At 43.6% G+C, this 15702-nt stretch overlaps 1 protein-coding gene across 2 annotated transcripts in view; it reads left to right on the top strand.

Annotated features, from left to right (window-relative positions):
- The first annotated feature begins 1427 nt into the window (after nt 1-1427).
- Nucleotides 1428-15702, top strand: part of fndc5a (fibronectin type III domain containing 5a) — a 50576-nt gene continuing 36301 nt past the window's right edge. Inside the window, exons 1-2 of one of the 2 annotated variants that reach the window (XM_085143243.1) lie at nt 1428-1737; nt 2519-2793. In XM_085143243.1, the coding sequence (XP_084999369.1) occupies nt 2736-2793 (58 nt within the window). In that variant the 5' untranslated portion in view covers nt 1428-1737; nt 2519-2735. Of the gene's footprint in view, nt 1738-1771; nt 2794-15702 lie in introns of those variants that run through there. The other variant, XR_014871170.1, reaches the window with a different exon arrangement.

Raw genomic sequence — 15702 nt, 5'->3', positions numbered from 1 at the left:
AGAGGTTTGCAATAGTAAATTATCTCCAACTGCTGCATTAAAGTGATGGGCACATTAGTTATCAGTAATTTGAATAATATGTAATCACCTTTGTGCACATAAAAGATGGCTGTACCCACAGTGGCATCATCCTGTTCTGAAGCTTTGAGATGAATGTTTTCACTCTCACCATCACCTTGGTCCACTGTAGAATGGCGGGGCAGTCAAGGTCAAAGGTCCTGGTAGTCCAGCCCACAGCTTCCCAAACTGGCTGCAGGCACATGGAACAGGACGGAGCCCGAGCCAGTGATTTAGGACAGACACAGCTCAGGTTCAGACTGATTGAGAAGAACCAGATGAGGTGGTCAAGGAGTCTGTCTAGAATACCTCCTGGGCACATAGGTGAAGTGCTTCAGACTCATCCAGTTGGAGGAGGTCCCAGGTCAGACGCAGCTGGTTTGGGAACGTCACAGTGTCTCCCCCAGAAGAGCTGAAGGAGGTGCTGAGGAGGAGGTGGTCAGAAATAAGTGACTAAGACCATAAACTCATTAGGAAAGTGTTTACAGAGGTCAGGGCTGAGGGCCATTTTCACTAAGATTTTTAGAGGACCAGAAGTCTTTTTGCTGTCACAGGTGTCCTTTAAGAGAATGCAGCTTTAAAACGCTGGCTTCACTTTTAGGCCCAGAAGCTACATCGGTCTTTTACACCATCTATACTTCTGCATAATTAATATTTTTACTCTGAATATTGTCACCAGCAAAAATACTGAGGCAAAGTCTCCACCAGCTTCTGAGGGGGAAAAAATCTGACTTCTAAACCGCTAAATGAGAACATGCTGTGTTCACAAGCTGTTAGCTGCATCTGTCTGCAGTTAAAGTAGATTTATACCATTTTTTTTTCCTTGAAACGCCACTTTTGCATGAAAGCAATGCAAATGCAGCACATTCAGACTGAAAAGGAAAAACATCAGGGTGTCAGGGGTGGTGCTCTGCATGGACCCACTACCAAGCTCTACGTGGCACGATTAATACCACTTCTAATACTTGTGCTGTTAGCAGAGTGGTTTTCTTCGGTTCCAAACATGACAGATGCATCATGTCTGCATGCATCTGTCTTTTTTTTTTGTTTTTTGTCTTGACCTGAGGATAATTTCTTGATGTGCATGGTCAAATCTGAAAGCTTGAAGGTGATGAGAGTTAACCAAAACCAAAAGCAGAGTTGCTGCAGACAGCCAAACAGGAGGAATGATCTGATTGATACTTGTGAGCTTTCATATCATAAAAGAGCAGTTTTAGTAGCACGTTTAACGCAGTACTTCTACTTGCTCTGGAGTGTTTTCGGTGTATTTGAGAAATGTGAATACCTCTTCCACCACATGCTGTGCAGATACATTATGCTGGTGAGGATGGAGCCTATATTTCCCCTGTCTCCTTACAAACTCTCTTCCTCTCCCTCACTCACATATTAGATGGAGGGGGAGAGCAGTAGCCTACAGGAGTGAAGCATGCATAAAAAGCAGCACAATAACCCCTCCACCTCCACCACCACCACCAGCAGTGTTGCTGTGAAGCACGTCAGAGGAAGCGGGCTATGAATCGAGGTGCACAGCGGGGTAAAGAAAACATTTCTTGGGGACACAGCTAGGGGACAGTGCCGGTCTCCTGACTCGGGACTGACACTCCCCTCCCCTCCACGCACGCAAACTAACATCCCGGAAAGCTTCAAGTCCACATCGCGCTGCAGGGGAAAACATCTGAGGTAATTATGCAGACTTTTTTTCCACTTCTCTGCTCGCTTTGAAACAACGTGAGCCGAATACGGGAGGGAGTGGAGGCGGTGGCGGAGGTAACGGTGGTGAGGATGTCAACTCAGTGGTAAAGTCGAGAGGCACGTGTTTGTTTTTGAAGTGGGGGGAAAAGGATTCAAAGCGGCTCCGCTGAGACTTTGTCTTTGCAACTGTTTGCGTGGGCCAGTGGATGCATATTTAATCGATGAGTGGGCAGCAGTAATTCACAGTACAGGAGTGGGCAACTGAAGCTGTGGATGCGAGAGAAAAGGAGAGGCTTTTGGTGACAAGTTGATCAGCTGTGCTCGCTCGAGAAGTCGGTCTTTAAAGCGTGGTGTTGCTGGCTGGGCTCTGAGGCGTGGAGGGTGGGTTACTAGGGGTGGAAGAAGGCGGGTGTTTATTATTTTTAATAAGGTCATAAGGAGGAGAAGCGGTGAGTGAGTGTTACAGAAAAACATCAAAGCTGAACTGTAGTTTTTGGACATTTCTTGACTTTTTCGCTGTTATTGTCGCAGCCGGGGGGGTCCTTGGGAGGGTTTGCAGCCTCGCTCTCTCTCGCTGGAGTCAGTGTGGCGGGCAGGGACAGTCCAGGCGCTCATATACAAAGCCAGCACGTTTCACTGTGTCTGCAGCAGCTGAGCGGTGCTGAGCACCACCAGCAGCAGCAGCAGCAGAAGCAGATCGGGGAGGATTTGAGAGCACAGTTGGAGGATCGACGACGCATCGATGATGAAGCTCACCTGCTGTTTGCAGGTTGCTGGTCTGAGGTTGGAGGGTGCCGAGTGAGCGGAGGTGTTGCCGAAGCGCTGTCCGAGGTGCTGAAAAGCCCGCGGACAGAGCGCCGTTGTCGCCTTTCCAGTCGAGATGACACGCACGAACTGACGTGAATGCCAAGCAGCACAACGCGGCGGTTAACACGGCTCCCCTGGCCAGAGTGCACGGGACCGCGCGTCCTCTTGGCGTTAGAAACATGGAGAGAATTTTCCTGCTCGTCCTGAGCTGTCTCGGCGTCTCTCTGGTCACAGCGGGTAAGTTTACGATTGTGTGCAATTACAAAGATGTTCCGCGAATTTCAGCGCATTTTCTTCCAACTAAACCAACCGTGGAAGAATTCCTCTATCGGCATCTGTGTGAGAGAAATGCTGCTGGTGCTGGGCTTCAGATTGAATTCAGTGTTGTTGGTGGTGTTGCTATTGTGAGACGCTGCGTAGTCTGGTGTGTTTGTGGGGAAACGCTGTGTTTGTAAGACAATACGTGCATTTCTGTGCGTTCTCTAATTAAACATGCTACAGTTAGTGGTGGTGAGGGATCCACATCACCAGACACAGTGGGGATAAACTATGCTACTGTCTGTCTGTGTGTGTGTGTGTGTGTGTGTGTCGGTGTCTGTGTGTACGTGGGTGGGTGTGTGTGATTGATGTGATCCAAGCTGACCTTTGAATCTCATTTCAGGTCGGTACTATAAACTGCTGCATGTCCACACACAAGCAAACTATCCCAGTGTGAAAATTAGACGTATGTAGGGACGTTTGTTGACTCCGCTGCTCATTACAGACACTTCCCTCTAAGTCTGGCTGTAGTCGACAGCCACTGGCCACTAGAAATACATGATTGGACTGCCAGGGAGCGACAGGGGCCCTCTGATGCTTGCTGTGGAAGTATCCAGCTCACCCTGTGTGTGTGCACATCTCTAAAACAGGCTTTTTAGATCTCAAACTACACACACTTGACCGCTCTCTGTGATGAAGTGCCACACTACACTCCTGCCATCAAAGTGCACCTTTAGTTCACTCAGCACACTCCCACTCCATAGCCTTTCCACTCACGATACATCACTATCCTGCTCCTGTCTCTGGCACACACTTATGCAAACACACACACACTCAGTCGTGTGTGTTTTCGTCTCCTTAACTTCCAGAAATAGATGTACAGTAAAAGTCAGTTTAGGTCCCTGCAGGCACAGACTACACAAATGTGCCCCTTAGACCTCTGTATTGTCAACAATGTGCACATTTGTAGAGTTTCTTCTTTATTTCTTGGCAACTAAAACAAACCATTTCATGCTTGCAAACCCTCCCAAGTCTTTGGTCTCCATGTGCCTGGTGGGCTTTTACAAGTGGGTTCCCTCCTGCAGTCCAAAGACAAGTATGTCAGGTTAGTTGCTTGCTTAAACTGACCGCAGGGGGGATGCATGATGGATAAAGCTGTGAGAGACAAGCAGGACTCAAAGATCGTGGCTCAAGAGTTGGTAGTTCGTCTTGTAACCGGAAGGTTGCCGGTTCGAGCCCTGGCTCGGAAAAGTCTCGGTCGTTGTGTCCTTGGGCAAGACGCTTCACCTACCGCCTACTGGTGTTGGCCAGAGGGGCCGATGGCACAATATGGCAGCCTCGCTTCTGTCAGTCTGCCCCAGGGCAGCTGTGGCTACAACTGTAGCTGCCTCCACCAGTGTGTGAATGTGAGAGTGAATGAATAGTGGAATTGTAAAGAACTTTGAGGGCCCCGAAAAGCGCTATATAAATGCAATCGTCATTATTATTATTATAATAAAACCACTATCTGAATGCCTGTTTCAAAATGCATGAATAAATAAATGGATACCTTGTAAACAATATTACGCTTGAAAAACAAAAAGTGAATTTTTCTATAGTTGCATTAAAGTACAAAATGCCACCAGTGGTTTAAAACTGGTGCAGAAGGATGGAGAATAACAGCAGCACTTTAGATGGAAGCAGCAGCACCTTTAAAGGTGCAATAAGGAACTTTTTTCCCGTCAGTGTGCAGAAATGATGCTGATTGCAGCTTTAACTGCTTCGTTTTATGAGTTTGTTTCTTTGCATTTATATTGGATGAACGTCTGCATCGGCTGATATCAGTCAGTCTGTACTGATGTCAGCAGCCAGTGTTGATCTGTTGGGTTGCATCAGTTTTGTGCTAGATGCTGAACGATGATGCGATAATGAGTCTAAACCCTTCAAACGGTTCAGTGATTATTATTAATATTATTATTATTTTAATGTAGACTTTTATTATTTCTTTGGCAGAGATAGTGGATGAAAGGAAAATAAAATCTAAATATCAGCCAGAATCGCTCCATCCCTGTTTGTTGTTTCTCTTATGAAACAGCTGACTGTTGGATACAATTATTAGTCGAACATGTGCTGGACAGACATTTGATCATAGGTGTTTCTCTCTGTTAGTCCTCGAATAGACTGAGGCGCTGTAGTCTCTCATCCTGTGACATGTGAAATAGGCTCCAGTCCCTCCGTCACAACTTCACAATGGATGAGCAGTAAAGAAAATGGATGGAAGGACTTCAGCAGAACCTTACTCTGTTATAAAGCCTTTATTAACCCTATAAATACCTAATTCAAAGAGAGACAATTATGCAGTTCCAAATGTTATCAAGTGTTTGTTTATGCTTACACCTGGTGTGGGTGCTTCCTCACAGTAGTTGAGAGCAGATCTGAGATTTTCATCAGCAATTTTAAATGCACTATTTATCCAACCAGGCATGCAGTGAGGTGGAGGATAGCTGACGCTGGGCGGAGGCATCCACCACCGAGCTAACAGAGCTGAAATCACCTTCAGAATTCAGCCAGTAAGATTCTGCTGGATGTTCCTGATGTGCTCTAGAGACACGTCGCATTGTTCCTCTCATTAACTGCCACATACCTGAAACTAGAGATGTGAAGCTCATTTAACACACACAGCTCACTGTGATCTCTGTCAGTGTAACAAAGTTTAACTACACTTTTAACTGAGACACCTTAAAATAAGAATAAAATAATTTTTAACAGCGTTTTCAATTTTTCTACATGAGAAAGAAATGCTGCTGTCAAAAATAAGAGAAATGTGTTCATGATTCGAACATGAAATAAATAAATGTGTCAAATTAGAGAAAAACTGAATTGTTTGTCTCTTACTTGGTTACTGTGGTGCAGTATGAGGACTTCTTTATCAGCAGGGAAAGCTGTAAAACTGAAATACAAGCAAAAAAGACCAAAATTCATGCCTTCCTCATAATTTTCCAAAGCGGTCCAGTGGGCTGGACTGGAGTCTTTGCCGAGCCGATTCAGGCCCACGGGTCTTATGTTTGACACTCGTGCTTCAGATCTTTCACCACAGTTTTTATAGTGAGTGACAAAGAGATGAAAAATGCTTTAACTATCCAGTTTCAGCGGTGGTTAAAAATGGCCAGCTGAGGCAGGGTGTGATTGGCCGTATGCATGTTCTTCCTCTGGATTTAATCTAATGGTTTATGCAAGATCAACATCGCCCACCGGTTTTAGACGCCACATTTTGAAGCTACTAATAAAAGAGCAGACTTTGACTCACCAAAAGCACAAATTACCTGAATGGTCCGCTCCACACAGCCATGATATTAGTCAGATAATCCATTAAAATGCTTTCAAACGCAGCACCGCAGTTGAGAGCAGACAGTGATTGGCTCTATCAATGTGGCCACGCCCCTGACTCCAGCATGCAGATGGACGTAAACAAATTCAACCAGCTCAGAGTTACCATGAAGGGGGGAAACTATCCATCGAGCCCAACACTGAGTTTAATTTCAGGCTGTAAATAAAGATTTGAACACTTTGATGTTGGGTAGTTTATCACAGGGAGACTGACTCTGTTTTGCAGCCGGCCTCAAGTGGCCACTGGAGGAACTTGAGTTTTTGCCACCACGTAGATTTCTGCTTGTTTTTAACCTCTGTCAGCTCCCTCTCCTCTGATCTTATAAAGTTGAGTTCATTTAAAATCCTTTTTCTTTTTCAACACTTCTCTGACAACAAAAATAGTTCTTTTCATTTCTGTGTCTCAACATGTGAGGCACAAAAGCCGATTTTCTATGCAAATGCTAAAAAAATGAGGATTTTTGCATCCTTTCGTGGATGAAGACAGACGTACAAATCCAGCTTGTGCACATGCGCGAGACGGCATGTAAAACTTACATTCTTTTTATGGCCAGCAGGGGGCAACATAACGACTGTCAGTCGTTTCGAGGTGAACCCTCAGCTCCCTCGCTCTGTGATCTCTCTCAACACTTGTATATTAAAAGTAATGATTAAGCCCAACAAATAAATAAAGTCTTATTAAAAAGAACATGAAGTTAAATTTGTAAATTATTGTAATTACAAGAGGAAAATAAATCAGGCCATGCTCGCTGGCTCATGAAGATTCACCTCAGATGATGCTGTTGTTGAAAATGTTTGGCTCAAATCTTCACAATGGCGGCTCTTTCCATCTTTTATTTACAGTTAATGGATTGTGATTATTAACGAGGTCCTACAGCTTTATGATTGTGACTCACTGTTTTACTGCAGAGGTTTATGCCTCTGGTCCCTGGACTCAGGCCAGAGGACCACTGTTGAATCTTTCCGCGTCCTTTAAATCCTTTCATCTCCTAAATGTATCTAAAAATAAATAAATAAATAAAAATCCAACAGATCAGGATCATTCAAAATTATCACATCATCTATTTTTACTTCTATTTGGCTTACTATTATAAACCTCAGTGAGTCAAAATGCTTGGTGACACTTTTGGATTCCCTCAGCATGATTCAAGCTTTTGTCTCCCGCTTAGTTTAAACATAGTTAGACGCCTGCAGCAGGCCAAACGAGTGCCGAAGCAGAGAGGTGGTCCAGCAGGAGTAAAACTGACACCGTGGTGACGTCTTTAAGGTTGTCTGTGTTTACAGGGACTCATAAACAGTCGGTTGGTCCCGTGAAAGGAAAGGTAATGTTTCCATTTAAAATGTAAATTGACTCTCTTAACACATTCATCTAAATGAGGCCGTAAATCCTTGCAGGCAATTTTGCTCACTCGCTAACGGTTCTGTGTTTGAGGAACAAAAAGAAAAGTCAATGAATCAATCAAGAAAGTGAACAGAGATGGAAAAGCTGCAGGCGCTTTTCTGTCTTTGAGGGATGTTTGTAATAATGAAAGAGGGAAATCTTTCAAGAGATAACAGAATTTTGATTTATGTTTTTTTGAGCTGTAAACCAAAAAGATCCAAGAAAATTATGGCACCCACCTGCCAGGTGATGCATTCTCTCTGACAGTAGATTATGTGTCAGGTGCTAAGCCATTTAGCATCCACAGAGAGGCCAAAGTTTGTAAAAGCTACCCATCTCCCGCTCTCTCTCACACTGTCAAACTCACGCTCTGAATATTTATGAGACTTCCAATCCTTCACAGAAATGCATAAATACTGCAAAATCAAAACAGATGTGACTTTGGAAGAGCCTCTCTGTGCCATTTATCACACGTAGCAGTTTCTCAAATTACAAATGCTTGTTTATGCTTTAAGGGCTGCTCAGCAGACACCGGGCTGCATTATTCATTTAAAAAAGAAAAAACAACCCGCAGCGCTCCGATGTTATTGTTTCAAGACGGCAATTTTTCTCACGTGCATGAAATTAGGTGAGTGATTGTACGTGAACAGAGAGGTGTCAGGCTCTCACGTTCAACAACACGTTTGTAGAAATTAAAATCAGAAGCTGTTTTCTGTAGCTTCAGTCCTGTGGATTCAACCCCTCTGCCCCAGTTTTACTCAAATCTGTGTCCTATAGACGTGCCGGGTATCTGGGGCAGCAGGAACCTGATTGGAGGGCTGAATCATCACTGTTCCTTCTGAATAGGCTCATTACGGGGCTTCGGGAAGGATGGCAGGTGTGTGTTTGTGTGTGGGATTCACAGGGGATGTGGATTTTGTCTGTGATTATCTGTTTGTTCGTTAGTCCATTTTACAAGCATGATTAGCTGTTGGCAATTATTCGCTGTTTGCAGCCTTGTTTACAGTTGGAACGTTTGTTTGTTTTTTCCATACAGTCGCTGCACTTTCTTCTTACAAACATCTTGCATCAGATTTGGGGGCTTGACAGGGATATCTCTTATTATGCTGCAAGTGCATGTAACAGTGGCGTGAATACACAGTGCCAAGCCACCCCTGTTCACCATAAACCTGCATGTGTAGGGAGGAGGCACACGCTGCATCTCACAAAGTTGCAGCTAAATTAAATCCACATTTTATTTCAATGGGGAAACCCAGTGATCACAGCCTCTTTGGAATAAATGAGTTTTTTCTCAACATTAGCCGCGAGAAATGCCAGCTCAGTCTGACTGAACATGAACCCAACTTTAACCTGACAGAAGTTCAGGGGTTCAGCGATCGCATCATGTAACCAGATATATTTCCTGTCGTGCAAACACGTCTAAAGAGGAATACTTGGGCGACTAATTTTCCCAAACATGTCTTAGGTTTTCAGATATTAGTTTGCACTAGGGATGCAACGATACCATTTTTTTCAAACCGATACAATACCGATACTTGGATCTGAGTACTTGCCGATACAGAGTACAAAAACCGATACTTCTACCACACACACAAACACACACACACACACAAATGCAATGAATTGGAAGACAGGTTCTATTTTATTCTCTGCCGATAATAAATAATATCTTAATAAAAATGACCACAAAAAAAATTTCAAGTGAAAAATAAGCACTTCTGTTAAATTATTGCAGAGTCTCCACATTGTAATTTAACAAAATATCACTGAACTATTGGCACATTTTAAATAAACTTTTGTTGCAGAGTGTCCATATTGTAAACAAACAAACAAAATAACGAAAGTATTTGGCATTGACGAACGAACTCTGATTAATGAAATAAGTTAGTATCGGTTCATGGTATTGGTTAACTTTAACTTTAATTGGTTAACCGATACCGATACCAGTATCGGTATCGGTACCGATACCAGTATCGGTATCGGTACCGATACTGGTATCGGTATCGGGGCCGATACTGTAAAATGTGTGTGTACTCATACTCGTAAAAGTTAACCAATACAGAGTACATCGGTATCGGTATCGGTGCATCTCTAGTTTGCACCAATACAACTTTAAAAGCTTGAGCAATGAGACGTCAGTGCCTCTGAAAGATGGATATAGCCATGCTGAAATCAGCAGCTGCTTTAGGATTATATATTTATACCACAAACTGATTACACCGCTGACGTCATGCTTTAGTTTGAATTATACACATCCCTTTTTTTTATATTATCTTCTTTATTTATTTTTTTTACAATTTCCATGGAAACCATCTTTATGTGTGATGTATGCTGCAATATTAGCACTTCATATAATTTCTTATTGGCAAATAATTAAGGTGACTTTCCATTCTTTTGTTTCTGGAGTGTGAGTTTGTGTGAAACAGAATAAAAAAGATGAAAATAGGACTAATTTATAAGCCTGGTGTGACAGGACTGGTGTATCTCTCCTGCACAGAAGTGAGATAATAGATAATACAATATTTATTTATTTCTTAAAGTCCATCCTCCCCTGTTGTGTTACATTTTGTAACTGTCAGTAGTCCCCTGATAATCCTTCTTAATCCTTCCCGCGCCCCGTCACATGTTGTCATCTGACAAGGCAAACGAGAGGACGCGTGATGAGAAACCAGTTTCAGACTGGCAGCACGGCAGAGCGTTTGCATCGACTCCACGATGCTGCTGCTCTTTTCTGCAGCACGGTGTAACCTCCTTAACTCTCTTCTTCCCTTCAAAAAAGCCCGTTTGAGTTCGTCTTTGACAGCTCGCCTGCAGCTTTGCAAGATGCAGATGAATAGAGTGATGGCCTTGTAGTTAACAGCATACGGACTGAAGCTTTTAGAGGTAGCAGCATTTGGAGTGAGACCAAAGGGCAGGAGCTGGAAAACAAATGTCATTTTACTTGGAGGTTTCTCTCAAAGCACATTTGTATTTGTTCAGCAGCGTCGCTTCGATCTAATTTCTTGAATTACCATCTTGTGTTTGCTTGCCTTTCAAGTCCACTCATGTCTGTCTGGACTTGTACATATTGTGAAGACTCCCGAGGACATTTAGTACTTTAGGCCGGGAGCAAATTCAGAAATATGTTGACAATCTCTCCTTCTGCTCCTGAAACACCGCGTTGAATAATGAGCATAAAAGTGTTGTCGCAGTATTTCTTAGCTTGTTTCTGTGATAATTGAGATCTGCACATGTGAAACCTTGACCCGCTAAAATCAGAGCGGGTCTTCCAAGTCATTCTTGTGCCAAATCTGAAGGCTTTGAAGAAAGCTCTTGTTCATGAGAATAGGGTGGACAGTGCCTCCGGCTGTGGCTGCTGCCGGGTCTGAAGTGTAAAACTGAAATGAAACGGGCATCAGAGGACAGATTGGCGCAATCATATGGACCCTGGGCCCGTGGGAGAACAAAGCAGCCGTGCCAAAAAACCGACGCGGCGGTGACAGCTCTCTGACGCAGTCAGTCATCTGCCCAGCATCGCGTCTGAATGTGCGCAGGTGGAGGAGGAGGAGGGCTAAAGCTGCCATCTGGAGGGAGTTGGTGGCATGAATGTAAAGCTGTGTTACTAACATGTTCGCTCGGTGAGCAAAGAAGAGATTCATCAGACGTGCAGGCTCGTTCACATACAGCACATGCCTGCAGAGCTCCGTAAATGTAAACAACCATCACATGCAGTATGATTCAGAAACCCTGTGAACCATCTCCAGGTTTTATTGTTCTCATTGCCAGTGGATGCTCCCTGAACTCCAGCTTTGATTGGGATGGTGTTTGGGCCATGGTTAAACAGTCCTCCAGCGCTTCTGAAGCAGCAAATACACTTACATTTCATACACAGGATAATATGCACGACACCACGCAAGCTTTAGTATGAAATTTAAGGCTGACCCGAGTGTACAACATGCCCTTCAAGCACAACTGGCACCTTTAACACATGCTTAAAGAAAATCTGTCTGCGATATTTCATATTTCGGCTCCACAACAGTCCACAAACGGGTGTTTTTAGCTGGTGTGACGGCCGCTGAAAGGTTGGTCACCACCAGACGGAAAGACTCACCTGCTTGGCAAAAATGGATTCCCAGTTTAAGTGATATTGGCCATCTTTAGCTTTCCACTGCGCGTATCCATGAAGCTAAACAGAGTAAAAACTTCCACGTCGTCTTTGCTCTTTCTTAATCTCTTACCCCATTCTGCTCTTTCTCCGGCTGGTCGCTGTAGGTTTTTTACCCCCTGTAAGTTAAGACTCAAAAGCAGAAGAAAATACAGAAGACTTAAAGGGCCAGTTCACCCAAAATCAAACATTTATATTGTTCTGGTCTGTAATGCTGCTGCTGCAGCTGCTGTAGTGACTGAATGAATAAATGAATAGAAAAAAGTGAAGAGAAATGTCAGTTTAATTTTATTTATTTAGGACAGTGCATGTTAATGAACATAAATATTTTAAAAAATTACATGAATGTAAACATGCCAGATTATAGCCAAAGGCTAATTTTCATCTGCTGTCCTTAAACATAAAAAAATAGACAATAATTCATAAAAATTCATCATTCATTCATAATAAAAACTCCATCACCAAACTTACACATACACACCATTCTGTTCCCAAATAAAACATTAAAACTATACAACTCGTACATTTTCAGACCTACAACCTCTATTACAACAACCTAGATATTTAATATAAGATTTATCTGTCCAAAATATGGGAATATTTCTTACAGCTATTAAAAATTACAACATGCACAAGTATGTAAGAAATATCTTAAATAAGTAGGATGGTGCTTGGGTTAATAAACTAGAATATGATTAAATATCTTTATCAATAGTGTTAGGTTTGAATAAGTTTATGTTCCTTATTCCCTTTTGTGTACACTGTGCGCACTGTTACACAGTTCAACCATTTATCTTGTTAATATTTTGAAACCATATCAAAATCTAAACTTTCGTCATCACATTGTGTTGATTTTTAAAACAGTTTTCCTTGTTCCGAATGAAGACAGACACGCATCCCTTCAGTGATTGCGATGCATAATTTATGCCTACATCCCCGACAGCACGCTTAGTTTTACGGTCTGTAATCAGTCGCTTAGTACTGTGGTTCCAAATTTCCAATTCAGAACCACAGCGGGACTCGAGCAGCAGAAATCGATCCGCCTGGTTCTGTTTAAATGATGATTTAAGCACAAAACTGCGCGTGGGCCACTTGATTTCTCCTTCTCATCCAGCTCTCCTCAGCAGAGCATAAAAATACTGTTTTTATTTGCTGCTGTGCTTTGTGGTGGGATCGTTTTTATGTGTGATGGGCCAGATGGTGTATTTTTTACACTGGAATAATCTGCGGCACAGGTGGAACCCACAGGAAGGTACCTGCCTGCCGCTACCCACACACTTTTGCTCGTTTGTCTGCTGTCCCGAAAGTTTTGCCCCCAGTGTGTCTGACATAAATAAGTCTAATATTTTTGTCCTTTTGCCAAAGTGGCCACAAAGTTTAAGATGCTGTAAATTTCTCAAACTCGAGCAACGAGTCTGGTTCAGGCAGGGGGGGGGGCCTCGATCCTCCATAAGGCGCCTCAGGGCATGTGCTACTCTTACGGGAATATTTGCGACAGAGAGGCGTGCGCACGCACACACGGAGAGTGATGGATGGAGGGAAAGAAAAGGGGTGGATGCAAGAGGGAGAGAAACTCAAAAAGGAACATGGAGAACGCCAGTGGCAAAGGGAGAGGAACACGGAGGTGCATATTGTTCACGTTGTCTCCACGCTCCCCCTCCCCCCTGCACCTGTCTGTGATATGAATCCTCGCAGGCACATACTGTAGGCATTACTTTCCCAGTTGCTTGAAAGGCTGGAAGAAAATCCACAGGGAGAGAGGGGGAGCTACAGTAACTGTGAAGTGAAATACAGAGAAAAGCGGAAAGTATGTTATGAAGCGCTAATATCATATTCATAACGTCGCATCAAGCTGTGAGCCCAGCCTCAGCCCCGTCCCACCGCGCGGTTGTTTCCCTGCCGGAGGGGTGGCTTGCTCCTGATTTGAGAGTAGATTTCATTAACAGTGGGCTTGTCAAATAATCAGCCTCACGGCACTCCCTTTGCCTTTTTGAATCAGCTGCCTGGCTTTCTCTCTGAACACAATGCTGCATTGATTTTCATACGCTGCCTTTTGACATTTAATTAGAGAAATGTGCGCGTGTGCGCACTTAAAGGAAGGAGAGAGATGCAGTTTTACAGCCCACCCTCCCCACCTCCCTGTTCTTGTGGTCCGCTCGCTTGGAAAATTCATTTCCTTGGAGTAAATAACTCATTTCTCTGCAAAGGGACAGAAGGGCCCTTAGGTGTGATAATTTGACAGAGCCGCTGTGTACAAATGCAGACTGCTCCACGGAGAACGGAGAGGCACACGTGCAGAAAACCCACGCGGCCTCGCTTATTGACTGTATATAAAAGACGGACATGGTCTGAAGCCAGTGCAGAAGTGTCTTTACGGAGGAAAACGACCCTCACCTCCACTTCGGCTTTGATCTCAGGAAATAATAACACATTTATGAGCTTATTTAATAAGACTTTAAAAGAGTTTAAAGTCTGCTGTTCATTTGCTAAATTGTGGTACCCATCAGTATCCAGTGGGACAACAGAGGAGAATACGCTTTGACAGGTTGGTAGCCTGTAATGTGTATTGTTCCTGTTACATCTGGTTTTAAAAAGGAAAGATGGTGACAGCAAAAACAGCTCTCAGCCTCACAACGAGGCTCATCGCGGTGCTCAGAACAAGCAGAAAGCCTCAGGTTAAAATGAAGCAGTGCCAAAACACAGCAGCCCCTCAAATGATCACACGAGGCTATCCCCATAGACTCTCATATTAAAATAAATAAAAAGCATATTTACAGCAGGTTTATGACCTGACTAAAGGTTTTAGTCTCTGTAGTTAACTTGTAAAGCTCTAATCTGTGCATTTTTAGGAGCACTGAATACTGAAACTATAGATTGTCACTGCTGCTCAAAACTAGACATCACGGTTGTGTTTTGGAGTATTTTTAAAGCTCTTTAATTATATTAATATGCCATTCAAGATGACTTTGCTTCAGTTTTTTTAGATTAGCAAGCGTGGTCGCAAATGCAGATTGGCGAGTGGTTGCTGGAGGTGAAAGCGGTGACTGCAGCAATCACCAATAACCAAAGCACGAGTTGTTTTTCTTTGTAGTGCTGTATGCCTCTTTACAACCAATTGCACGCTAGCAAACCTCCTAGAGCACATTCCCAAGGAACAGGTGTTTACCAGATGGTGACCAATTGGTGTCTAGGCCTGTGTGATGGGGTCTTGGCACTAATTAGCAGGTATTAAGTCACCCTGCATTGTCTCCCTAACCTAATTTTGTCTCTTAACAGCCAAGATGGTAACGGCTAACATGCTCAGTTTGAGCCACACAAAGCGGTGGGTTGCATCTTACAAACGGGGACGTTTTCCCATGAAGGAAAAACTATACGAGGATTATATTTCACGCTGAAAGCTGCTCTTCATTTATAAGCAGCTCATCTGCCTACACAGTAAAGCAGCGGATCAGCAGGCAGCGTGTGAGCAGCGTGAGGCTAATCAATAATAGAACAGTGCATGAATGAGTCACAGCTAGGTTACCGTCTCCCCTTTTCACCCACCATCTCCTCTCTGCACCCAGATTCCCACTGAAGTGTCAGTTAGTAGCAGTGAGCTGTACACAGCAGACTATGGAGGAGCTGCCAAAAAGTCCCAATGTAGTAGCTATACAGAAATGTGGAGAGGAGCGTTGGAGAGGCAGACAAAAGATAAAAAGAAAGAGACAAAAACACATCGCCTATGCGGTGGTGTGTGTGTGTGAGGGGGAGGCTTAGCGCCAAGTGTCCGTTACTGTCAGAAAAATAGGTGTTGAAAGCAAAAGTGAATAAAAGAAGAAATAGAGGAAATGTTTGTGGTGGATTTCCTCTGACACGGAGGTGGTGGATACAGATCCAACAGCGCTGGCAGCTGTTTGAAGCAAACAATGGGACAAAGAAGCAGCAGAAAAGAGGAAATCCATAGGGTGAGCTCCTGTTTGTGGCTTACGTAAGATTTAAAGCAGACTTGTGGATGAGA

This window comes from Neolamprologus multifasciatus, chromosome 19 (genome assembly GCF_963576455.1).
Source record: "Neolamprologus multifasciatus chromosome 19, fNeoMul1.2, whole genome shotgun sequence".
Taxonomy (NCBI): domain Eukaryota; kingdom Metazoa; phylum Chordata; class Actinopteri; order Cichliformes; family Cichlidae; genus Neolamprologus; species Neolamprologus multifasciatus.
This window is presented reverse-complemented; position numbering and strand designations above follow the sequence as displayed.